The following is a 27,999-nucleotide window of genomic DNA, read 5'->3' as shown; positions in this document are numbered from 1 at the left end:
TTATAGTATGAAGAAAGAAGTGTCGAAAAAAGTAGATGCCGATTTGTCTTATCGTATCCAGTCCGACATCGTTTCTAAATTTAGTCATAAAGCATGGCGGAAAGCAGAGAATTGTTTGGCAGTGACGAAAGTGGAAATGGTATAATCAGTTATACATATACATTTAAAATGACTTACTCTGATATTTACGATCGAAAATCATAAAACTTTTTAATTTAAGGTTTAATGTGCCTATCAGTATCACATGTACTGAAGAAAAATGAATTTAACAAAAAAGACGAAGACACTATTTTCAAAATTATTCCTACCAGAGTATGAATTATGATATTTATTCCATCCTGGAAAATTGAACACAATAGAAAAATACCTCCCAAGTACAGTTTTTAGTGGAAGAAGACGTCAAGTCTTCTGAAGACTTAAGGGGCTGACCTTTGGCATTGAGCCTCCGTATGCCGCATTCGTTTCGTGTATTACAATTTCATAACAACTAAGTCTAAGATTCCTGACACCGATTTTTACACATGATTAGGCATCTGAATCATTTAATTTGTAAATTAGGATTGAAAAACAATCACTATCGTAAATATGACCCTTTTAATTATGTAAATTATCAGATTTCATCTCATCCACATGAACGTTATTTGGTCTTTGTTTACTAGTCACAGGATGTTTTAACTGTAGATATTTGTATTAGGCATGCGTGAATTTGGTATCGGGACAACTCGCCCTGTTTACAAGTTAGCCCTTGAAGTTACGAATTTGCAATCCTGCAGACAAGAAGATTTTGTTTTTTTGTAAATAAAAAGGATATATTTCTTATTAAATTGTTGTCATAATTCATTGTTTTCCTTTGTCATGTGAATTAGATGCCCTTCTACTCCAAATGGTTTGAATCTATTTATAAAATTATTCAAGACTCAGTTGACAAGAGCAATACGTTGCTGTTTGGAGAATGTGATTAAAATCTAAGCTCATAGAAAAAGAAATATAATTGAAACTCTATGTACCTCCTTCTGAAGAATGTATTGCAATATAAATATAAATTCCTTTTGACAAGAGAAATCTGACTTTTGTCAGAAATATTTTTTTCATGTGCAAAGGTAATCACGAGTGTCGGCCATATTGGTTTGTTTACAACTATGTGAAGAACCATGACCTAAACATAAATAGTCTCTGAAAGTGTATACTTCAAGCAATACTATTTTATCAATCATGAATATTTTCATAAATTTAAATTTGATTATTTAAAGAAATAAAATTATAACAATTACGATTTTTGATAAGAGATTCTACACAGACATGCTGTGATCTATTTATAGCCAAATTAGTTTACCTGTGTGAAAATGTAAATAATTTGTTTACTAAACAAGTAAAGACAAACTATGGATGGAAGATACTAATTTACATAAATACTTCAGGACATTTAATTGATTTTAATAAATATAGGATTTAAAAACTGCAGGTGGAAACAAATTTATTCATTAGCTACATAATCAGCTGATAATTTTATTTCACAAACATCGTGGTGATGTTATTGATAAAAATCACTCCATCAATCCTCCAGCCCTTTCACATATTAAGCAATAGATCTACTTATTATTGTAGAATATTTAATGAATATACATTCATCGTCTTATTGAATATATCGGGTAATCAGATATTTTTAGCTGACAATCTGGGTATCCCATTGGCCGGAGTCTACTGTACTACCAAAAACATGATAAAGATAGTAAATAGTATTTTTTCACTAATTTATTGACAATTTATTGACATAATACTGGTTGTAACATATTTTATTTTTGTATTTAGGTTGGGACCCCCCACCCCACCCCCACTCCAATTATGAGTGGTGTCCCTTAAATGAGGGACTGTCCCTAAAACAAGGGGTCATTTTACTGTTGAAAAAAAATAAAGTACATTTTGAAGATTTTTATTAAACTCAAAAGTGGGAAAATTCATATTTGGAACAACTTTTCTAAATGAGGGGTCAAATTATTAAAAAAGATATAAGTTTAGAAACAACAGAAAATTCTTTTGACATGTTTTGACTATTCAGTACTTAATAGATGCATATAGTTCTTGGGGAAAAGTTTCATCAAATAATATGAATATAAATGACTTTTTTGGTGCTCATTTTTTACAGTGGGTTATACTGATCTTCCAGTTAGGTTAATCTCATTTGGAGTGTTGTTCCCAACCTGTTAAAGGTCCATCTTTGTGCATAATTTAAAATTGGAAATTTCAACAAGCATCTAATATTCTTACTCTGGAAAATAAACCCTGGTCTGCTAGCTTCATGTATATTTTTTCTACTGAATTAAAACTAGAATCATGCAAACAGACTTAAGAAAAAGGCATGTAAGTTAATCATACAAATATGACACTTTTTCTAGACAATCCAGATCGTGCAAAATACATCGCTAAAAATTGTAACCTTTAAAAAAAAATTTGTGCAGGAAAAACCCATATGGGAATTGGGAACTTTCAAAAGTTGGCGGGTATGTAACGAGCCTTACTTTTTTAAGCTCCATTTGTGGGCAATATGTTTTCTAGTCTGTCCGTCCGTCCTGCTTCTGGTTATAAAGTTTATGGTCGAGGTAGTTTTTGATGAAGTTGAAATCCAATCAACTTGAAACTTAGTACACATGTGTTCCTTATGATATGTTCTTCTTAATTTTATTGCCAAATTAAAGATTTTACCTAATTTTCATAGTCAACTGAACATAGAAAATGATTGTACGGATGGGAAATCCATGTACTAATGTGACCTTTTCTTGTTTGAAGAAAAAAAATACATTATAACGATAATGGAACAAAGCAGCCTGGGTTAGTGGGGCTGCTTTTATGGTAATTCAAGTTACCTTTTATTCACCTTCTTCCACTTCAGAGCTATCAGCTCTTTGATTGATTGAGGGGTGAGCTATACTGTAACCTAGAACGCGAACTTCACAACAAATTATTGAAACAAACTACATGATCATGACATATAAATCTTTGTCTTGTATGTATGTATGTTCCGTATCTCCCTCCTTTAGTAGGAGCACCACCATGGGTTATGGTGTAAAAAGGAAGACATTTAACACACTATATCGGTACAGATTTAATGTGAGCATTTGCCTATCCAGTCTCCCAGCCTGGCCGTGACTCAATTGTTCCATTCATACTATTCTAACACCAACACAACCCACAAAATAAAAGTTAAAGTTTTAGAACTTATAAAAAAGGATACAAAAAGAAACCAAAGGCCGAATACCAAATTATGGTCCATATACAAAATAAGGGATAAGATCACCCCGGATGCCGCACAAATGCCTAGACAACGAATGGGAAACCGGAGAGGACATACTTGGAATCCAAACCGATACCGCTAAATGCCCAGCTGTATTCCTGGTAGAGGAAAGCCGAAAATCCTATGATAAAGGATCTCGGAAAGAAACTACCGATCCATTAGGGGAACAGCTAAAACCCTCAGACATCAAATAGATTGGTCTGATAGTTTCCCACATGGAAACTACTAAAGGATCCCATCTGACTACATGTCTCAAACAAACCTGAAAATATCTGCAGAAACCTTTCTCAACAAAAAAATATAATCCAAATCATAAAATATACGATGTAAGGATAATAATATTTATCCATGAAATCAATTTGACAAAACAATTTCAATGATGTTGATGGATTGTCTCTGCAAATATTTTCAAGTCCGCTCTCATCGGCATGCTCGACTCGACGTTGATGATATAAAAAAGAAGATGTGATATGATTGCCAATGAGTCAACTGTCCACAGTGACCAAAATAACACAGACATTAACGACTATAGGTCACCGTACGGCCTTCAACAATGAGCAAAGCCCATACCGCAGTCAGCTAGAAAAGGCCCCAATATGACAATGTAAAATGATGTAAAACAATTCAAATGAGAAAACTTCAATCTTCAATCTTTGTCGTGATGACAGATTAATCTCTCTTGTGAATTATCCTCTCTTGTAAAATTATTATCACTTATGTAGTTTCTCCTTTGTACTTAGATATTGTACGTGGCACTTTAAAAATATTATAGAATTATATAAAAGTATCAAGTGAAAAAAAAGAAAAAAATGGTTAATTAGGTTATCGAAATGGCATGAAAAATTAAAAAATATTAAAAATTAAAAGAAATTTGTATTAAATTATCCACTAAAACGGTTTGTTTCCTCTATGTACTCCGCTAATAGTTGATTGATATTTTCTGCATTTGCCAAATTGATTGTTAATAAATTGTCTAAATCTGTTGGAATTTGTCCTGTTATGAAGTATATTTGATGAAATAATTTGTCTCTGGCATCTGAATACAGGTCACATTCAAAAAGGTAGTGTTGTAGAAAACTAATGGCCTTATTAATTTGTATAAAAGAATAAACGTAAAACAAATATGTAACACATAAACATAAACATATGACAACCACTGAATACCAGGCTCCCGATGATACTGTTTGACGGAAATCATTTTTGACTGTTAATTCATACCATTGCAAACTGGTACAATTAAAAGCAAACTTTTATCACCATGATCACTGCATACTCATTTCACTGTAACTGGTACCACTATAAATTTTAAGAGTATGGTAAAGGATGGGTCTGAACGTGGAATAAAAATTGCAAAAACATTGCACGGAAATTAAAAATAGGGAAAAAGAAAGTGTGAGAAATAAAATCTTAAGTATTAAGCAAAAAAAGTACCAGAAGTTATTACTCTGCGGTTTTAGGAGATAATTTATTAATTATTTATGGACATGCAGACCAAGCTTAGGGATTACCTAAGCGCATTCATTATTTATGGGCATGCAGACCAGGTGGTTAGGGTCTTCAAACTTCAGGTACATGTACCACATCAATGTCACGATTTTCAATTTTTTATTTAATCTGGCAACAAAATACAGCCGCTAGCAATATTTCTGGTGCCAACATTTTCCTTTGTCAAAATAATCATTTCTTGATTGTAACGGTAACATAATCAATCTACATTTAAATTGATGAAAGTAAAAAAAGAAATTGTAGCCTGTAGGAAATTTGACTTGGCCACTAATTGTTAGGCCAAATAAAAATATATGTGTGGTTCCAGTAACCCGACCGACCCTAGTTAAAACCCCCGACCCTAGAACTTTTTTAGCTCACCTGGCCCGAAGGGCCAAGTGAGCTTTTCTCACCACTTGGCGTCCGTCGTCCGTCGTCGTCGTCCGGCGTCGACCGTCGTCGTCGTTAACAATTTACATTTTGAACTTCTTCTAGAGAACCACTGAATGGAATGGAACCAAACATGGCATGAATGTTCCTTATGAGGTGCTGACCATGTGTTGTTACTTTGTAGCCGATCCATCATCCAAGATGGCCGCCAGCGGGGGACTTAGTTTAACATAGGACGCTATGGGAAATGCATACAAATGACTTCTTTTAGAGAACCACTGAATGGAATGAAACCAAACATGGCATGAATGTTCCTTATGAGGTGCTGACCAAGTGTTGTTACTTTGTTGCCGATCCATCATCCAAGATGGCCGCCAGCCGTGGACTTAGTTTAACATAGGACCCTATGGGAAATGCATACAAATGACTTCTTTTAGAGAACCACTGAATGGAATAAAACCAAACATAGCATGAATTATCCTTATGGGGTGCTGACCAAGTGTTGTTACTTTGTAGCCGATCCATCATCCAAGATGGCCGCCAGCGGGGGACTTAGTTTAACATAGGACCCTATGGGAAATGCATACAAATGACTTCTTCTAGAGAACCACTGAATGGAATGAAACCAAACATTGCATGAATGTTCCTTATGGAGTGCTGACCAATTGTTGTTACTTTGTAGCCGATCCATTATCCAGGATGGCCGCCAGCGGGGACTTAGTTTAACATAGGACCCTATTGGAAATGCATACAAATGACTTCTTCTAGTGAACCACTGAATGGAATGAAACCAAACATGGCATGAATGTTCCTTATGTGGTGCTGACCAAGTGTTGTTACTTTGTAGCCGATCCATCATCAAAGATGGCCCCCAGCAGGGGACTTAGTTTAACATAGGACCCTATGGGAAATGCATACAAATGACTTCTTTTAGAGAACCACTGAATGGAATAAAACCAAACATAGCATGAATGTTCCTTATGGGGTGCTGACCAAGTGTTGTTACTTTGTAGCCGATCAATCATCCAAGATGGCCGTCAGCGGGGGACTTAGTTTAACATAGGACCCTATGGGAAATGCATACAAATGACTTCTTTTAGAGAACCACTGAATGGAATGAAACCAAACATGGCATGAATGTTCCTTATGAGGTGCTGACCAAGTGTTGTTACTTTGTTGCTGATCCATCATCCAAGATGGCCACCAGCCGGGGACTTAGTTTAACATAGGACCCTATGGGAAATGCATACAAATGACTTCTTTTAGAGAACCACTGATTGGAATAAAACCAAACATAGCATGCATGTTCCTTATGGGGTGCTGACCAAGTGTTGTTACTTTGTAGCCGATCCATCATCCAAGATGGCCGCCAGCGGGGACTTAGTTTAACATAGGACCCTATGGGAAATGCATACAAATGACTTCTTCTAGAGAACCACTAAATGGAATTAAACCAAACATAGCATGAATGTTCCTTATGGAGTGCTGACCAAGTGTTGTTACTTTGTAGCTGATCTATTATCCAAGATGGCCACCAGCGGGGGACTTAGTTTAACATAGGACCCTATGGGAAATGCATACAAATGACTTCTTTTAGAGAACCACTGAATGGAATGAAATCAAACATGGCATGAATGTTCCTAATGTGGTTCTGACCAAGTGTTGTTACTTTGTAGCCGATCCATTATCCAAGATTGCCGCCAGCGGGGGACTTAGTTTAACATAGGACCCTATGGGAAATGCATACAAATGACTTCTTTTAGAGAACCACTGAATGGAATAAATTCAAACATTGCATGAATGTTCCTTATGAGGTGCTGACCAAGTGTTGTTACTTTGTAGCCGATCCATCATCCAAGATGGCCGCCAGCAGGGGACTTAGTTTAACATAGGACCCTATGGGAAATGCATACAAATGACTTCTTTTAGAGAACCACTGAATGGAATAAAATCAAACATGGCATGAATGTTCCTTATGAGGTGCTGACCAAGTGTTGTTACTTTGTAGCCGATCCGTCATCCAAGATGGCCGCCAGTGGGGGACTTTTGAATGAAATTAAACATGTTCCTTTCCTTATAAATGAGGTTGTGTTGTCACTTTTAGCCAAATTTTATATTTTTTTATATGATTTCAAAAACCCAAGTAGAATCAGGTGAGCGATACAGGCTCTTGAGAGCCTCTAGTTTTTCATTTCTGAAAAATAAATTTTCAAACGATCAAATTTTGAGGATTGTGAATTAAAATAATTAGATTCATAGATTTCTGTCATCTGAACTCCCATCACAAGTATCTGTTATGGCTAAAATGCAAGAATTCATAACAGAATGCAACAAAATTAACTAAAAATGTATCATGACTGTTTATTTTACAACCAAACACATGAAAAATTGAGCCTCTGGCTTTTGTTAGTCTTGTATTATTTTAATTTTAGTTTCTTGTGTACAATTTGGAAATTAGTACCAGTGTCAACTTAAAGCCTCGTAAAACATGGGAAGTAATTTCCGTCAAACATTTCACATTTTTGGAAAGATTAGAACTTGTTCTAAATCTTTACTTAGGCACTGACCTCCCTAACAACAGGACAGGTTAGCTACTGTTACTAAATGTATTCACACTGAAATATAGTTCCCTATGGTTCTCATGTATGTGCACATAATACACTTATAAACTGAAAAAAACTGGATATATTATTGGAGCAGTTCATTCAAGAATGTATGTCATTAAGGTGTGTTGATGGTCAGGCTTTTTAAAAAACATTTTGATTAGGTAACTGGGTATTGATTCAACTAGTATGATTGACAACTGTTATTATCACTAAACAATCAGAGACAAGGTGGACTTTTAATTACAATGCCCCACCTCCTAAACTGCCAATCAAATTGACCACATTACCTATCAACCTCAGTCTTACATAATTATACAGAACACTCAATATACATATAATTCTTAATACACAAGTATTTGACCTCATAATTGAATACACAAATGTGTATATTAGATGTTTGATATTTATAAAGATGATAGATCTATTTATTGCCAATTACTTTTGATCTACATTACATAAAGTGATTCTGTAAATTATATCTGAAAGATAAATTATCAATGGATTAACAAGATCTTTAAAAAAATGAAATATGAATAAATAAAAGGTACTAGTATATCATTTTATTCTGGTATCACTTAAGTTGGACAAAGTATTCAAGTAAAGCCTATCATTTAATTGATAAATTTCCAATAATTATCTGTAATTAATCAACAATTAAATTAGTACACTTTTTTTTTTTTTATCAGGAATTGGCTGAAACAGTTTAAAAAAAAATTTAAACTTTTAATTATAATAAATCATTGTTTATTAGTTTATTTCCCATCAATCATTATGTCTATTTTAGTCATTTGAATTTTTATTAGAAGGGAATATATATTTTTGCAACCAAGAAAGAATCCACATTTCAATAAGATAAGTTTTTTAATTGGTTTACGTTGAAAAAGTTTCAAAATTGACCAAAAGGCACTCTAAAACTTTTAATCTTCAATGCCATATAACCTCTGTTTCAACTTACAAAATAACCCAAAACAACATTTTTCAATTTTTTTGTTGACACTTTTAAGTTTTAAGCTGTTGGTCCAGATTTATGTCTTACAGGGATAGTTGGTAACATTTACTAGAAGAATTTTTGCATTTTTTTGTTTTTTTGTAACATGTTCAGAACCGGCAACATAATTTCAATAAGATATAAACTGCAGTTTAAAAAAAAATTGTGCAAATTAAGAGACCCATATTATTTAATTTGAGCTCATTTTATCCTCATACTGCATTTGTACTGGAAAAGCAAGTTTCCTTCTAAAGACCTGCTGTAAATGCAATGTTCAGCAATAGTGCTTTATAAATAATCATTTTTCCCTAACATACCTTAATATGAAATAATTCAAACTACTCTTCTAATCTTTCCATCACTTTGATTTAACTTGTTTTGATCATTTCTACTTTTAATTAAAACAATCATATCCAATAATTGGTTTGCTTGCTTTATATAACATTACTAGTCAATAAAACATTCACATATTATCATTCAAATAACAGTCATGACAGTTAGTATTATTTTTCTTAATTTGTTCTTTTTGACAGAAATTTTCTTTTCTTTTTGGAATCTGCCATTCATTTTGCCATTGGGCCTTTAATTGCTATTTGGCCAGGTTGTTGAATTGTCTCTTTAACACATACAATGTACCCCATTTCCATTCCTAATTTTACCATTATTTTAGATTATATATACATTGTATTTTTAAAATTATCATTGCTCGGTATTCAGGAAGAATTTGAATTCATCATTTACATTTGTACATTGTCATAGGAAAATTTATTATTTATGAATTCTTCTGAGTTCTTACATTTTGAAGAATATGACACTGCAATAAGAAGTGAACCTGATCCTCTACTGCAATTTGATATTTACTTGGACCTCCTTAGTGACATCACTGTAGGGTGCCTGTGTCATCATTTTCTGTATTGTGTACTTTTTATACAAATTTTAACTATTCTGTATATATCTTAAACATGTTAAACCACATAATTCTCTATTCTTCTTTTAATTGCCCTTTTGTTTAATTCATTATTTTTGTATAATTTTATGGTCTTTTTATTATTTTCAGAAAGTGATGGAAGTGGTCATGGATCAGTCCCAGGAACCCCAGGTGGAAGTAGTCCAGCACAGTCAGGGAGTCCACCTGGGAGTCCAGCCCAACACAGTGGATCAGAACATAGCCGGACACCAGTAGGCAGTCCTGTAGGGAGTCACAGATCTGGATCAGGGAGTCACAGATCCATCAGAAGTGGCTCTGGAAGTCCAGGGTCCCATAGGAGTGGCTCTGGAAGTCCAGGGTCTCATAGGAGTGGCTCTGGGAGTCCAAGATCACATAGGAGTGGCTCTGGGAGTCCACGATCACATAAGAGTGGTTCTGGAAGTCCACATTCTCAAAGGAGTGGCTCTAAAAGTCCAGGATCCCAGAGGAGTGGCTCTAGAAGTCCAGGGTCCCATAGGAGTGGTTCTGGGAGTCCACATTCACATAGGAGTGGCTCTGGAAGTCCAAAATCTGGAAGCCCTATGTCAGTAAAAAGTAGATCAAGGAGCCCTGGTCCAAGGTCAAGGTCAGGCAGTCCAAGATCTAAATCTGGTAGTCCTAAATCAAGATCTGCAAGTCCAAAATCAAGATCTGCAAGTCCAAGATCAAGGTCAGGTAGTCCAAGGTCAAGATCAGCGAGCCCAAGGTCCAAATCAGGAAGATCCAGATCTGGGAGTGCAAGGTCGAGGTCAGGAAGTCCAAGATCTAGATCTGGCAGTCCAAGGTCTAGATCAAGAAGTCCAAGATCAAAGTCTGGCAGTCCAAGGTCGAAAGCAGGCAGTCCAAGGTCAAGGTCAAGATCTCGATCAGGTTCAAGAAAAAGTGGATCAGGTATTTATTTTGTCTGCAGTCTTAAGGAAAACAAAGAAATCATGAATTAGTTTCTAAGAAAAATATGATTATCTTGAACATGTTTAAAGGAAGAAAATTGATAACCATGAATAAAAATGAAACGACTGTTCTTCAATAATTATGACATTATTATGTTGACAGGAAGTGATTCAGATATTGGTAGACGAAAGAAGAGGAGGATTATGGGAAGTGATGAGGAAGCTCAGGATGGGAGAGTAGATGGTAAGATTTGTTACATCATACAAAGGGATATAACTTTTCATAGAGTGGTATTATCAGACTTGTTAGGCACAATAAGAAATACTAGCTGTTTCTACTTGTAATGATTCTAAACTCATCTTGCACATAAATCTCAACGTCATAAGTAGCGTGACGTTACAATACATACATAGCGGTACCGCGAACGTCTAATGAACACAGTCCTGAACATCCTGGGGGCCCGCGAATGATAATTTAAGCAATAAATAAAGAAAAAATCTTAAAATGAAATAACTATTGTCTCTCAAATGAAATAAAACTTTAACTATTTACACTTAAACAGTCTTTATGTTTTACGGAACGGTTGAATCCAACTTTTGATTTTCTCCTTGGCATCAGTTTTTGCTTTTCTAGTTGAAGTAATAGTATTGTCACTAGAATCACACGGACTATCTGTTGATAAGAGTTCAAGTGGATATAGCTTACTTATCGGTCTAGATGTCGTACCATTTTTAGTGCGTAAAATGGCAGACCTAAAAAGTCCATCTCTCCCATAAACTAACTTAACGATAATCGCTATATTCCACACTGTCCTTGGGGTATCATCATGAATCTGTACAATGTCGCCCACTTTAATGATTTGGGTGTTATTTCCGGTGTTTCTATGTTGTTCCCTGAGTGAAGTGAGATATTCTCGTCGCCATCTGTTCCAGAAGTCGTGAATAATGCGTTTTTGAACACTAGATTGTCTATTTACTGTGTAATGTGTTAAGTTTTGTACGTTCTCCTCACTGTTGAAATTATTTGTTCCTGAATACGGTAAAGTTTTAATACGTCTTCCATAGAGAAGATGAGACGGTGTAAGCGGTTCATCATCGGTAAGGTCCGTTGATACGTGGGTTAACGAACGATCATTTAATATAGCCTCTATCTCGGTCACAATTGTCTCTAGCACTCTAAAAGTAACTAGTGCTCGTCCTAACACTTTCTTTATGCAATTCTTGGTCAAGCCGATCAATCGCTTCCACCAACCACCATACCATGGTGCACGCTTCGGAATAAATTTCCACTGAGTTCCATATATGTTGAGTTGTTCCTGAATAGTAGTAGATTTTGTAAGCATTTCAATTTCCTTCGCTGCTGCGGTATATGTTGTACAATTGTCAGACATCATGATTTTTGGTAACGATTTGCGGCTGGTGAATCTCCTAAACGCTAGAATGAATGTTTGTTCTGTAAGGTCTTCAACGATTTCCAAATGCACAGCTCTAGTGTTAGCGCAGGTGAATAGACAAATATATGCTTTACTAATACTGTTGCTTTTTGTTCTCACATTCAATGCTCCTGTGAAGTCGACACCGGTTACGGTAAACGGTGGTGAATCATTAAGTCTGTCGGATGGCAGTGGTGGTGGGTCGGGTGTAAAATAGGGTCTTCCTGTAATTTTACGGCAAGTAACGCAATTACGGAGTATTGATTTCACACATTGTCGAATCGACGGAATCCAGTAAGACTGGTGAATAAATGTCACTGTACTTTCTAATCCAGAGTGAAAATTCCTTGCGTGTGCATCCATCACAATTAATTTACAAAGTCTGTCTTTGTTCTGTATTAGTACTGGAAATTTAGCTGATTCATCAATAGGTGCATTGTTAATTCTCCCGCCACAACGGATAATGTTCATTTTGTCCATGTACAATCTAAGTTGCTTCACTAGCACATTTTTCTCTGATTTGTTATTTAAACACTCAATAACATCCGGGTAATTATGCAGTTGCGAATCTCGGATCCATGAAGTCGAAGCAGTCTGAATTTCATTGACACTAAGATTTCCTGTTAGTTTGTCGTTATTTCTACAGTTGTTTATGAATCTGTACATGTATGCTGTTATACGCAAAAGTTTTTGGTATGAGCTGTAGCGTTCTATATCCATAATTTTACTTATTCCTTCATAAGATCTGATTTTCTGTTGCGGTTCACTAGTTGATTGTCCTTGCTCAATTGTAGTGCTAAGAATGTGTGATTCTTTATTCTTCCACTGTGGCCAGTTTGATTTGTCAGTGAGCCATTCAGGTCCTTTCATCCAAAGATCCAATTCTAAGAATTTCGTTGCAGTTACTCCTCTCGATAGCATATCTGCCGGATTTGAATCTGTCGGACAGTACTTCCATTGGTATTCTTGAGTAATTTCGTTAATTTCCTTCACTCGATTACTAACGAAAACGGGTAATTGTTTCTCAGTAGTAAGCCAACACAAAGTTATCTGACTGTCACTCCATAATGTGACGCTTGTAACATCCAAATACGATTTCAAATGCTTGACGAGTCTTGCGCCTATCAAAGCTGCACTGAGTTCTAACTTCGGGATTGTTAACTGTTTCAGAGGTGCCACTCGATTCTTTGACATGATAAGTACGGTTTCTTTTCCACTGACTAAATATGCGCATGCTCCATAGGCTTTTAAGCTTGCATCCGTAAAAACATGTAATTCTACATTGTCTGATTTTTCTTTGAAATACGGTCTTTTAATCTCCAAATGTAAACATTCATTAATATCTTGTAGTACACACTTCCATTCTGTTGTAATTTCAGATGTAAGAGGTTCATCCCAATTTAATCCTTTCTCCCACAAAGTCTGCATAAGTATCTTACTACGCACAGTAACTGGACCAATAAGTCCGAGTGGATCATAGATTTTCGACGATTGTCTTAAAATCTCTCGTTTTGTCAGACGTGTATCTTCAATATCGGTGTATTCCGGTTTGGCGAAAGTAAGTGTGTCGTTACAAGTGTTCCATCTCAATCCAAGCACTTTTATGAGTTCATCTTTGTCTAATACGTTGTGTGAATTTGCGCGGTCTCGCAAAAGTTGAGAATTTGAAGCCCATGAGCGCAAGTTAAATCCTGCTCTAGTGAATAAGTCTCTTGATGTATCAAAATATTTCAGTAATGCACTCTCTGTAGGAAAACTCGACAGTATATTATCAACATACAAATCATTCATTAAAGTGTCAGAATATTCACAACGGTTCTCTCTCAAGTGTTTTTGTAGAACGGAATTCAGTATGAATGGCGATGAAGTGGCTCCAAATAATACAGACTTAAATCGGTAAGTTGATAGTGGAGTTGATGGGTCTGTTGGTGTATCGAACCAAAAGAAACGTGTGACATCTCTATCCTGTGTCTCTAATCCAACGTTCAAGAACGCCTTCTCTATATCAGTAGTAACGGCAAATTGGTGTAGACGAAATCTTAAAAGAATGCCGACTAAGTCATTTAAATTGGGTGGAGTAGTCTTCAAACAATCATTAAGACTAGGCGATTCTGGTGTTGCTTTACAACTGCAGTCGTATACGACCCTAAATGGTGTTGTAGTTGAATCTTTTCTCACAGCATGATGCGGAATATAGTGTATTTTGCTAGTTTCATCGGTCTCATTAGTAGTATCCACTTTTTCTATGAAGCCCCTTTTCTCCTGCTCTGCCATTATTTCTCCATATTTTTCAAGTAGTTTGGGTTCTTTGCTAAGTCTTCTTACTACATTTTCTGTCCTTCGTTGTGCAATGGCTTTATTTGTCGGTAACGTAGGGTGATCCTCTTTCCATGGTAACGTTACACAATATTTGTTGTCATGGTAACGAATTTGTTTTTCTTCATAAGTCTTTTGAATATCTATCTGTTCTTCTAACTTTGTGGTGTCAATTTTTTCGGTAGCCAGTGACTCTATTTTCCAAAATTTCTCCAAGTCGTACTCATCGGTTTTTGTTGCGATCATCACGTTCATCATTGAAGCTCTCTTGTATCCATCTGTGTCAGAGTTGTGTGAATGTAGCGTTCCAGACAACAAGTATCCGATTTTTGATTGAACAGCTGTCGGTCCTTCGCCTCGGATAATATCATTCTGAACAATTGACCAGAAGTAATCAGCTCCAATTAGAATAGAAATTTCAAAGTTTTCATCTGCTGTTACTGGGTGAGCTAATTTGATTCCTGACAAATATGTAAGTTTTGCTGCTTGGCGTACATAGGTTCTCATCGGTGCTGCGATCTCTGGAACGATCAAGACTCGAATCGGCAGTTTACCATCTGTAGTTATGAGATATACCAATCCTCTTCTCAAATGGCGAATTTTAGTACTATTTGCATTGTCTCCAAAAAACGCTTTCAGTTCCAGTAGGCTTGAGTTTTAATTTCTCGGCTAATTCCTCTGTGATAAATGACCGCTGTGCGCCTTCGTCAAACAATATTTTTGCATCAAGTATTTCATGTTCTGCACTTACTGGGTTAATTGCTGTCTTCAAAAGTACACGATCTGGCGATTGCGAGTGTAAAACAGTGTCTGGTTCCTCGCGTTGTGTTGAATTGTGCCTACGTTTACATCCCCTGTTGGTTTGTTGTCTTCATTTGTTTTCACATTGTCTTTGCAAATGCTGGTGTGATGACGTTTGTGACACTTGTTGCAAGTTTTTGTAGATTTACATGCGGATAAGCTATGGTGTCCTAGACAGTTAAAGCATAAGCGGTCTTTTTTCACGATTGACATCCGGCCATTGTAATCAGATACTTTAGTGCAATTAACAGCCGAGTGTGGCTCCTTACAGTACGCACAGTGTGGCTTGGGTTTAGTGTTACTTGCGTTTGTATTCTTGTTACCTCTATTTCGATTACTGGAATTTGTATTTGTCAGAAAGGCGGCGGTAGCTGTAGGGGGTTCTATCTGTTCTGAAGTTTTTTCTGCATCCATAATATAAAGTTCATCGAAAATTCCACGGCGTAATTCATTCAGTTGTAAATCTGTAGATCTATATTGTCTGGCAAGATTTCTGCGGATTTCACCGGGTAGTTTGTTCATAATAATGGGCACTAAAAACGCTCCGTATGTGTCCTCACTTTGACCTAATGACTCCAAACCTCTAATGTGTATCTCAATTTCATCGTAGTAGTTTTTCATGCTAGATATCGTGTATTTAGGGGCTGGTATATCAACTAGTGCTTGCATATACTTCTGTCTTATTACATGCGATTGTCCATATCTTTCTTGCAGTAAAGAAATAGCTTTCTCATAATTTGCATGTGTAAGCGCAAACCCTGTGACGGTTTTCAATGCTTCATCATGGACTTCAAATAATTAAATTTCTGAACATTTCCAAGAGTAGTGTTTTCGTGAACGGATGTCTCGTATGAATCCCAAAATGACTGCCACTGCATAATATTACCATCAAAGGTAGGAAGATTCAATTTGGGCAACTTGTTGTACTCATTTACTCTAGTGTTACTACGTGAAAACTGAGTTTCCGGTTCACGGAAGTTTGAATTACATGTATTCTGTTTAGTGTATCTCTCGGGTTGAGCATAACTTTGTTGATCATGAGCGGGCTGAGCAGGGGCGGAATGAGAAGGGCCGCTATAACTGACGAAATCTTTTGCATGTGTATTGAGTGCGGATGTATTGACAAGAATGAGCTTTTGTATTTGCGTTATTTTTCCATCTAATGTGTAAGCATACTCATCTGAATCGACGACCTCGGCTTCTACTTCTCCTTCATCAAGATTTTCTAGAATGCCCTCATTTAGTTTTTGTAGTGTCTCTTGTTTCTTCAACAGATTGTTCACAATTTTAGTTAACTCTTCAGTGTTCACGGGCTCATCTCCCTCGTCTCGGATGTCCTCAAATTTCTTCAAAAGTCGGGAAATAACACTTCTGTGTCCTGCACGTATCGAACGTAGTTTGGAACTCATCTTGGTCCTTCGGCACCAATTTCATAGAGTGGTATTATCAGACTTGTTAGGCACAATAAGAAATACTAGCTGTTTCTACTTGTAATGATTCTAAACTCATCTTGCACATAAAACTCAACGTCATAAGTAGCGTGACGTTACAATACATACATAGCGGTACCGTGAACGTCTAATGAACACAGTCCTGAACATAACTCTTGAAGATCACTTAATGTTTGAATGAAAATGTAAATAACAACCAAAAGCAGTGCATGATTGTTGTGTACAAACTAATGGTTTCTTTGATGAGGGTTAATATCACATTCTACAACACATGGGTAATTTCATGTCAGACGGTCAGTTTTTGCACATGAGAAATATAATACTGTGGATTCATTAATATTCGTTGGATACCAATTTTCGTTGATTTCGTGGGTACAGGTGTTTGTATCGGACACAAATTATGGCTTAGAAATAAGAATGTCTGCTTGCAATGATACTTGTATTGGAACTCTAAATAGATAACGTCACAACAATGGTGACGTTGTGTACATAGAGAGCGGTAGCTGGAACACCTCATGTACAATTATTAAAAACATTGTTTACTGTTTTATTTGTAGCTACTGTTGACAATCTCTTTGGAGATGCAGATGACATCAGTTCAGATGAAGAAGACAAAGAAAAGCGGCCCGAGTCAGGTGACAGAGATGATAATTCTCCGGTATGTTCGGAACCAGGTGTACTATTAAAAATATACTTGGGTCTGAATTAATATATTATTTGTTTCCCCACTCCCGACCCTGCCAAGCCAGGTGTCGGTAGGTAGGTACGAAAATTATTATTTTTCTTAAAAAAGCTGGAACAATATCAGTAGATACGGAAAGCCTGAAAATCAGATATGAATAAAATAATATCTGACTTAGTTTTGAGAATAAAATTTTATGAGTCTGACTGTTTTGCAGGGTTGGTTGGGATTGGGGAAACAAACAATATTTTATTTTAGGCCTTAAGGATGTACTAAGGTGAAATTAAATATATCAAGAATTTAAAATTAATACTATAAGCAGGAAGAGCATTAGTTTAGAATCAAAATAAGCTAAAAATATTGATAGGTCATGGAGCTCCTTTTATAAGATTTTTGTTTTTATAATATTGTTGGAAAAAAACTGAATCAGACTTTTGTATTCATGGATTTTGAGAAAGTTATATTGTCTTATATTTTTTTATTTTCAAACTTTTTCACCAAAGTCTGCATTCAAGCCTAAAGAAAAAGTTGTACATCTGTAATTTATGTGTAATAAATGAATGTTTTATTTTCTGTGAATTCACATGAAGCTCAGTATGCATGTTCATTATGAATTTTTTTATTTTATAATTTAAAATTTAAAATGAGTGTTTGGAGTCTGATCTGTGGTTATTGTGTAAATATGTCCTTAATTATTTTTATTTTGGGGGGAACAGGGATACAAAAACAAAATAAATTCAGAAATTATTGCGTGCATTATTCTATTGCGATTTTGTCATTTGAGAGTAAAATGTGATTTTAATGTTTGTGAAACATGTATTGCAATGTATTGAGAAAAATCCTGTTTAATCATATACAAAATTTCAAAATGTGAGTTTAAACTATTGCGGCAATGATAAAAACATCACAATAATTTCTGAATTTACCAGTTGACTTTGTCAATAAATTTATGAAACTGAACATTAATTCATTTAACTTTTTTAACATTAACTTAAGTTTCTTTATGTCCTTTTTTTTGCAGAGAAGGAGAGGTTCTGATGAAGAGGAAGAGGTAGAAGAGCCACAAGAAACACTTATAGAAGTAGAGATCCCTCGTATCATTACAAATCTTGGCAAAACTATACATTATGTTAAACTTCCAAATTTCCTCAGCGTAGAAACCAGGTAATGTGCCCCTTGTATCATTACAATTTTAAAACAGAGCTATGCATTGTGTAAAATTTGTCCTTACATGTAGAATTTTCCTCATTTTCATTGGATAGTTCGATCATGTGTTAGTGATAGTGTTTGCCTCAAATTACATCCAAAATAAGAATTTTTCCCATAGGAAAAATTCCCAATTACTAAAAAGAATGGCTTAATATTCCTCCCAATAAGTTGTTCATTTTCCCCAAAAGAAATGCATGTTATTATTTTGATAGTATGAAAGCACTTAAGGATCCAGGTTTCTGATAAAAATCATCACAGTGTTTGTAACACATGTGGTTTTCAATGCATGAAGTACCATCATTATTTCTGACTCTTTCCCCTCCCCAAAAAGTGCCTTTCAGGTTGAAAATGTCTGACAATCAAAATATATGTGATAAAACTGTGCAAAAAAACCAGCACAGATCAGCAGGAGATATGTTTTTTGAAACAAAACAAAAACAAACTTCCCAATTTCAATAAAAACTATGCATTTCCCCCTCAAAAAAACAGTAGAGGTAGTTTTGAAAAAAGACAACAATATCACTGTGTGTTTCAAAGGTTACTTTATGTATCCAAAACGTTGTTTCTATTTTTGAGTAAATTGACGCTAAAAAAATGTATACCCTGTTCTAGAAATACAATAGTTTGGCATATTGTGAAACTTATAAAGATAACAGTTGTTTAAATCTGCACCGGGAATGATCCTGTATTACCTTATAAAATAGATGCTGTTCTAGACCCAGGTTCTAGACTGTATCTTAAATAGTTAAATAAGCAATCCTGTTCTAGACAAATACATTGATTAAAAAAGACCCTGTTCTCACCAGCAGGGCATGATAAAGCAACCCTGTTTTACGGCACACTCGTACCACTAAAAATAGGAAGTAAACCACTAATACATTATTTTCATATGTAATATATGAATTAAGTCAATACGTTATATATGGACCTGTTACATTAAATTGACAATCGGACTTCGTCCTCGGTCAACATGGTCAATATAATCTGAACAGTCCATATGTAATGTCTTGACCTCGTCAAAATATAAAAAAAGAAGATGTGGTATGATTGCCAATGAGACAACTGTCCACAAGAGATCAAATGACACAGAAACTAACAACTATAGGTCACCGTACAGCCTTCAACAATGAGCGAAGCCCATACCGCATAGTCAGCTATAAAAGGCCCTGAAATGACAATGTAAAACAAGAAAACAAGAAAACTAAAGTCCATAATTGATATATTTTATAGGCCTTACGATGCTACATCATATGAAGACGAGATAGATGAAGATGAAGTTTTGGATGAAGAAGGTCGAGCAAGGTTAAAGTTAAAGGTAAATAAGGTCACTTTGTTATGTCTGAAAACCAATGTTAAGGGCATACGATACAGTTACTGTGAAGATAATGAAATTGTGAACGTAAAATGTTATTTTTGCAAAGACAAATTGACATATCAGGAAAAGATGCATTTCTTCAACAGTATTTTTATGTTTGAAACTGATTTTACTTGAAAACAAGTACATATATAGGACCCTCTTTTTTAGCTCACCTGACCTGAAAGGTCAAGTGAGCTTTTCTCATCACTTGGCGTCCATCGTTGTTCGTCGTCTGTAAACTTTTACAAAAATCTTCTCCTCTGAAACTACTGGGCCAAAATAAACCAAACTTGGCCACAATCATCATTGGGGTATCTAGTTTAAAAAATGTGTCTGATGACCTGGTCAACTAACCAAGATGGCCCCCATGGCTAAAAATAGAACATAGGGGTAAAATGTAGATTTTGGCTTATATCTCTGAAACCAAAGCATTAAGAGCAAATCTGACGTGGGTAAAATTGTTTATAATGTCAAGATCTATCTGCCCTGTAATTTTCAGACAAATCGAACAACCTGTTGTTGGGTTGCTGCCACCGAATTAGTAATTTTAAGGAAATTTTGCAGTTCTTGGTTATTATCTTTTATTATTATAGATAGAGATAAACTGTAAACAGCAATAATGTTCAGCAAAGTAAGAACTACAAATAAGTCAACATGACCACATTTGTCAATTGACCCGTTAAGGAGTTATTGCCCTTTATAGTCAATTTTTAACAATTTTCATAATTTTTTGTAAATATTACTGGACCAAGTTCATTATAGATAGAGTAAATTGATTGTAGCATTAAGAATGTTCAGTAAAGTAAAATCTACAAACACATTACCATCACCAAAACACAATTTTGTCATGAATTGTTCTGTGTCTATTGTTTAATATGCACATAGACCAAGGTAAGCGACACAGGCTCTTGAGAGCCTCTAGTTTATGAAATGGCATTAGGTTTGATTACGTATGAAGATTAGTTGTACTTATTTTAATGAAAAAGTCTCTGATGAATATTTTTAAAAATTGAAAAAAACTAATTGAATCGAGTGAAAAAAAGTCATGTAATTGTTTGAAAAAAGGTGAAATAAAATCTTTTTTTCAATGCATATCAACAAAAATTAAGTTAAAATTCTTTACTATAATTTTTGCCTGAATTTGCAGGTAGAGAATGCTATTCGATGGCGAAAAGTGAAAGATGCAGACGGCACGGATGTATTAGACGAGTTAGGTGCACCGAAGAAAGAGAGTAATGCCAGGATTGTTAGATGGTCAGACGGCAGGTGAGACTAATGTTTAAGAGGTAGCTCTAGGTTTAGGGTAATAACTCTTAAAATCATCATTACGTTTGTGTCAACCATTTTCATAAATATATTGTCAGCTTCTAGGTGACATGGATTATTTCCAATCTGTTTCAGGTAAATGCTTCAAATACATTGATGATACTTGACTTTTACAAACCCATAACTGATTTAAAGAGTTATCTCCCTGAACCAAGGTCTACGCCCTTACCCAATTCTTTTTAAACTTAAGGTCTGGTGTCTTTTTCTGATGATTCTTTCTGGTCATGTTGCAAGTTGACTTTTTTAGTTTAAAAATATTTACCCAAGTATCCTTCAATATACAACAGGATCGTTATAAATCTTCAAACTTATGGATTATACTATCAAAAAAGGTCAGTGTTAAGTGTATTTAAAATTTCAGAAAAAAAAATCATTAATCAAGGGCAGATAATTATACTGAATTTGTTAGGAAAAATAGTGTTTTCAAGAAAACAGACATGATGCCTAATATTATTGATATTTCAAAAGCCTTTTTGAAATGCAATATTCTTATTCAGTCTTAACCAATTCTATCGTTTAATGTTTCCTCAAAAAGAAAAAATATAGGTTTCTCATATATAACCCATATAAGATAACTGTAATTTTGTGAATTTCAATATATTTAACGAATAAAGAAAACATATTGATTTATTGCACTACTTAGAGTCTTTTTACAAACACAAAATATTTGTTTATTCTAATCAATTTATCCCCTAAGCCATTAACCCAAATAGGAAAATTTTATAAAGAAGGACTTTTCATTTCTTGCTTGTATCAAGAAAACAAGTTAGGTGACACCATAATTTATTTTTATTTTCTTCTATTTCAATATTTCCTTACATTTTGGCACGGAGATATTTCATGTCCATACTATGTCAGACTCTTAAGAGGAGCCATTAATTTTGATGGTCCAACTTTTTTTATATTTCAGCATGTCATTACATTTGGGCACGGAGATATTTGACGTCCATACTATGCCGATTCAGGGAGATTTTAATCACTTGTTTGTACGTCAAGGTACTGGTTTACAAGGTCAAAGTGTATTCAGGACAAAAGTGGCCTTCAGGTAAGAACTTTGTTTACCTTTTGTTGTGTGAGTGCTGTCTCATTCATGTATAACTCAATAACTTAACATTTATAAAACATACTTTTTTTATATGACCACAAACATATTTTGGGGTTCCTATAATGCTAAACTAAACTAAAGACGCATTTGGTTTCCAGACAATAACTTTAGTTTAAGTGAATGGATCTCTGACATTTTACATTGACCACAACCATACAGTATAGTCAGCTATATAGGCTGCGAGATAAAGAAATGTGAAATAGTTTTAAGAGAAAATTATCAGCCTTATTTAATAATACTTTGGATTCATTAATATTTGTCAGACACCAATTTTTGTGGTTACAGGGGAACCACAAATTTAAATGTTCAACAAATTACAAATTTTCTTATGTAATGTATGCAGACTTTGTAAAAACAACAAAATTACATATCCATGAAAATGCAAGTTTTCCTCAATCCACGAAAAATTGGAACCCACGAAAAATTGGAACCCACGAAAAAAAACCAAATCCACAATATAACATTCAACAAAAACAATTATAAAAGATTGGTACCACTGATCTACAGGCTCCTAGATTGTACCACTGATCTACAGGCTCCAAGATTGGTACCACTGATCTACAGGCTCCAAGATTGGTACCACTGATCTACAGGCTCCAAGATTGGTACCACTGATCTACAGGCTCCTAGATTGGTACCACTGATCTACAGGCTCCTAGATTGGTACCACTGATCCTCCTTGCTTGTGACAGGCACAGTATGAGAGTGGTTGAGATTATGCATACTTTACGACTCCCTATCATATATGGATATTTTAACATTAATTTTACATTTTTTCCCTCAGACCACATTCTACAGAATCATTCACCCACAGAAAAATGACCTTGTCATTAGCAGACAGATCAACGAAAACACAAAAGGTCAAAGTATTACCCATCCACGGCAAAGATCCTGATGCTAACAGATCTGAAATGATAAAGGTATATATATAGTGGTAATGGCTATTATAACATCACTTACAGAACAGAAATAATAATGGTACATATATCTAGTGGCTATTATAACATCACTAACTCACTAATAGATCAGAAAGGATAAATGTACATATCTATATATAGGTAGTGGCTTTTATTCCATCAAATGTTAATATAATGCTAATAGAACATAAATGATAAAGCAACATATATAGAGAAGTGGCTATTTTTCCTTCACTAACAGATCAGAAATGATGACGGTACATAGAGGTAGTGACTATAGGGCTGTAGGAGTTATACATGCATAAATCTGCTGCTTTGCCTATCAGATGTCACAAAATTAATACACAATAGGTTCATTTTATACTTTTTACTTCTCATATTTTCTTATTTTTAGGGGCATTATGCTTTATTGTGTGTACGTCCTTTAGTTCCTCTGTTCATTCATCTGTCCTGCTTCAGGTTAAGGTTTTTCGTCATGTTAGTTTTTGATGAAGTTCTATCAACTTGAAACTTAGTACACTTGTTCCCTATGATATGATATGATCTTTCTAAATTTAATGCCATTTTTTTTTACCCAATTTCACAGTCCACTGAACATAGAAAATGATAGTGCAAGTTGGGCATCCATGTGCTATGAACACATTCTTGTTGAGTTTTTCAGTCTGTATAGAATGTTTGTCTGGTCAAATCTAAAGTTTGTCATATTTTACAGAAAGAGGAAGAAAAGTTGAGAGCAGCCATTCGAATGGAAGGAACAAGGAAAAGACAAAAAGAAAGACATGTTGCTAAGGGTCTCTCTGGTGGTTACCTAGAAAGTGGGGATGAAGAGGAAGAAGGAGATATCTCCATAGCAGCCATTAAAAAACATTACAAAAATGCTAGAGGTAGGTCAAAGGTCATATCTCCATAGCAGCCATTAAAAAACATTACAAAAATGCTAGAGGTAGGTCAAAGGTCATGTCTTCAAAGCAGCCATTAAAAGACATCACACAAAACTGTAGAAACACGTCAATGGTCAAGTTTTCCTAGCCAAAAAAAAACCAACATTAACACAAAATGCTAAGGGAAGGTCAAAGGTCAAGTTTTAATACATGTAGCAACAATTAAAAGAAAAAAAAACAAATGCTAAAGGTGGGTCAATGGACAAAGTCTAATAGCAATCATTACAATGCATTAAAAAAATTCCAGAGGTAGGTCAACTGTCAAGTCTTCATAGCTATCATTTAAAAACAAAACAAAAAAAGGTAAAGTAGTCAAGATGGTTGAGGGTCATGTTTTCAAGGGGACCATTGAAAAAACAAACAAAAGTTCAAGAGATAGGTCAGATAGGGTCCATAACAGCCATAAAAAGAAAAACTAAAATTTGTAACATCATCAAAAATTTAATGAGTTATCCCACTGTCAACTGATATTGTATAGATTTAATTTACTCAATGGTTTTATGCATCTCTAACTCATTCACAGAAACTTCTTAATTGCCCCACTTTCCACCCCAAAAATCTTAATTGTCCAGCCTTCCACAGACATTGTGTGTGCAATGTAACACTCCACTAAATACAGATATTTGACCTTCCAATTAGCGTGGAACAATTCTTATAAATCAATTTCATGTCAGAAATACCAATATTAAAGAATTTGTGTACTATTTTATATTTATTGTTAATTGTTATTAATCAAAGGGTAAATGTGATTTTTGATTTCATGATTAAAAGGATGTTAAAAAATCGAATATATTCAAGCTTGTATGCAGAATTTATGAAAACAAGATATCAAATATTGAATGGATGAAAATTTACCTAAGTAAAGGAAAATATACATAAAATGAGCTGCATCTGATCAGAATTTACCTTGGGGCTATTCCAGAAAAAAATGTAAGGGGGGGGGGGGGTTTGGAAGGCAGTTTTTGTCAGCACCCAGACAATTGTAATTGAGAATTATAGTGCATTATAGTGTGAAAAGTTGCTCTGATACCCATCACCCATGTATTATTAATACAATGTGCCTTCCAACTCCCCCATACATTTTTTTCTGGAATAGCCCTTATGCAAATGAATATCAACAAATATGTGAGCTTGTAAATATATGAGTGAATTTTGCAACTGTTTAAAATTTATATAAGACCCCTATAAAACCGACAAAAAAATTTATCCTTTATTTCTATTTCGAATGTTTCAAAATCACTCAGTCTTAAACATGTATACGTATACTTGTATAATGTTGATTTCTATCCGATGCAGCTTTAATATATTATGATGAAGTAATAGTTTTACCTTTCAGACTAACTAATATATGCTAGATATATCTATATATATTACGGATTACAAATGTGTCGAGGTTTGTGATTGGATAGTAACACAGAGATGTCAGTATATATTCAGGAAACTGCCGGGGTATATACGACGTTTTTATCCCTAATTGGAACCTCAAAAACATCATCATTACACCGGTTACTATGTGACGTATCAAAAGCTATCAGACTGTCAGAGGCTCACAAAGGGAAAATAATGGCGTGCTTCAGTCAATAATACATTTTTTATACAAAATCACGCAATTTACACTTTTAATACTTAAATTTAGTGTTAAAAGTGTTATTATAAATTATTACATACACAATAAAATTATGTTCACAGCAAATTAAAAAATCCTTCACGTATGCTGAACATATCAGGTTTGGTTTTTCAATATATATGTGTTGTCAACAAATACCTGCACTGGAAAATAACATTAAGTCAGGGATAATCTGTAATATATGTGTAATTCAGATCTCAGAAAGGGTATATACTGTGACATTCCCGGCCTAGGGCTTATATTATAAACTCTAAGCCGTATACCGTGTCTGAGACCTGAATAACATATAATATATATACTAATAGTCAGTTTCATTGGTTGCCTTCACAGGGAATGTAAGCCCGTATCCCATAAGACAAAAATGAAGACTTTGAAAGTACAAAATGGTAATTAATGAAAATATAATTGTAATATGAAAAATTTATTTGTTATTATTTTTCAGTCAATCCAATGTACTAGTTATAACTTATAACTATAAGATGTCATATTATTTGATTCTTTCAGATCGACCAAATGTTCCAGACATTTACTCAAGTGATAGTGATTCTTATGATTCTGACAAGGAACGATCTGGAGCACAGCGGTTGATGAAGGCTAAGAAAGGTCCAGTAGAGGATGTAAGTTAGAAGGAAGCTTTTGAAATACAGTAGAATCTGGCAAATTAGAAACCAAGCTTTTGAATTACAGTAGAATCTGGCAAATCAGAAACCCTAATGTCAGCAAAATATCCCATTACCCAGTATATTCAATAAGATGATAAATGTATTTCATTGAATATTTTGAAATAATGAGTTGACCAAATTCTGATATGTTGCTAGTCTTGACCATTGCTATAAAACAGACAAAAACAAATTAATCCACAGTATATAGAGAATTTCTTAGAAACAAAAAATGTATTACCTGAATGCATAAACTGTTTTACAATTTTGTAATATATTTATGTAATGTTGAACTCAAAACTTTAAACATACACTTATGATAAAATTCTTTCCCTTTGATATAATTGTAACAAACCTGCTGCATTTGTTTGCACCTGCCCGAACTAGGAACTTGTTGTTCAGTGGTTGTCATTTGTTGATGTGATTGATAAGTGTTTATCATTTCTCGTTTTAATATAGATAAGACTGTTGGTTTTCCTGTTTGAGTGATTTTACACTTGTCATTTTTTAGCCCTTTATAGCTTGCTGTTCAGTTTGAGCCAATGCTCCAAGTTGAAGACCGTACTTCGACCTACAATGGTTTACTTTTACATATTTGAATTGAAAGGAGAGTTGTCTTATTCACACTCATACCACATCGCCTTATATCTATAATTGGTGTTACATATATTGCTGAGAAGTGCCAACATAAAAAGCTCCAAGCTTCCTGGAAGCAGATACAGAGCTTCTTAATAAGAAAAATTCTATGTCAAACTTTTTATTATTTTGTAGGATTCAGATTCGGATACAGGACATAAAAAGAAGAAAGCCAGAATTGTAGAATCTGATGAAGAAAGTGAAGCAGGAAGTGGAGGCGGTGGCAAGCAGAGTGGTAGTGAGTCAGAGAAAAATAAATCTGGGTCAGAATCGGACTAGACATGAATTGTGTTGTGCTATTAGAGTTTGTATGATCGAGATGTAGAAATGTGGTTTTTGAGTGATGTATGAAAGTGTGAATGTTGTATCATGTTCAGATCCATTTATCATTATGTATATTTATCATAGACATATAACTTGAAAAGTTGTAAATTTTATCATGGATTCAAATGTAATAATTATATTTTAATTAATGTCAACTGCATACTCTTTTGGATTTTGATGTAATTTCATGGTGTAAAATAGCATTCTGGAGTCCGTTTCATAAAAATACTAACGACTAAGATTAATTGTTAGTCATGAAGAATCAACTATATCAATATTAGTCGTAAGTTTTTTTGTGAAAGTGACTCCTGTTGTTCAACTCAAAAAGAAAAAGGGAAATCAAAATTTGTAAGAATATTTGAAAACATCCCATCATAAATCTAGTAGTGTAATCATGCGAAAAGGAATGTAAGTAATCTCTTTGAATCAGTTATTTGTTTGTTATAGTCATTGAATGCCATGTGAAACTTACAATAAAACTGTGCAAGGAGAGAGAATGGCTGGTGTGATTTGATGAGATGAAACTATGTGCAATTTGTAAATATAAACATAAAAATAATAATAAAAAACATGAAAATTAATCATGTTTGATATCATTTC

The 27,999-nt window shown here is 34.6% G+C and overlaps 1 protein-coding gene across 1 annotated transcript; it reads left to right on the top strand.

Moving 5' to 3' along the window:
• The first annotated feature begins 32 nt into the window (after window positions 1–32).
• On the top strand, window positions 33–27,980 carry LOC139496441 (RNA polymerase-associated protein LEO1-like). The gene is made up of 12 exons (XM_071285036.1): window positions 33–139; window positions 9,816–10,616; window positions 10,779–10,859; window positions 17,174–17,274; window positions 18,320–18,462; window positions 19,738–19,822; window positions 21,012–21,130; window positions 22,101–22,235; window positions 23,080–23,215; window positions 23,925–24,096; window positions 26,285–26,397; window positions 27,211–27,980. Exons 1-12 carry the CDS (start codon window positions 94–96, stop codon window positions 27,352–27,354), a joined length of 2,076 nt encoding a protein of 691 aa, XP_071141137.1. The 5' UTR covers window positions 33–93; the 3' UTR covers window positions 27,355–27,980.
• The last annotated feature ends 19 nt before the right edge of the window (window positions 27,981–27,999 follow it).

This window comes from Mytilus edulis, chromosome 11 (genome assembly GCF_963676685.1).
Source record: "Mytilus edulis chromosome 11, xbMytEdul2.2, whole genome shotgun sequence".
Classification (NCBI taxonomy): Eukaryota; Metazoa; Mollusca; class Bivalvia; order Mytilida; family Mytilidae; genus Mytilus; species Mytilus edulis.
Note: the sequence above shows the minus strand (reverse complement) of the source record. Positions and strands in the feature narration are given on the sequence as shown.

Coding starts and splice junctions, on each gene's coding strand:
- LOC139496441 (XM_071285036.1), top strand. CDS start 94: ATGGCGGAAAGCAGAGAATTGTTTGGCAGTGACGAAAGTGGAAATG. Junction 10,617..10,778: donor TTCAAGAAAAAGTGGATCAG/GTATTTATTTTG, acceptor TTATGTTGACAG/GAAGTGATTCAGATATTGGT. Junction 18,463..19,737: donor TTCCTCAGCGTAGAAACCAG/GTAATGTGCCCC, acceptor TATATTTTATAG/GCCTTACGATGCTACATCAT.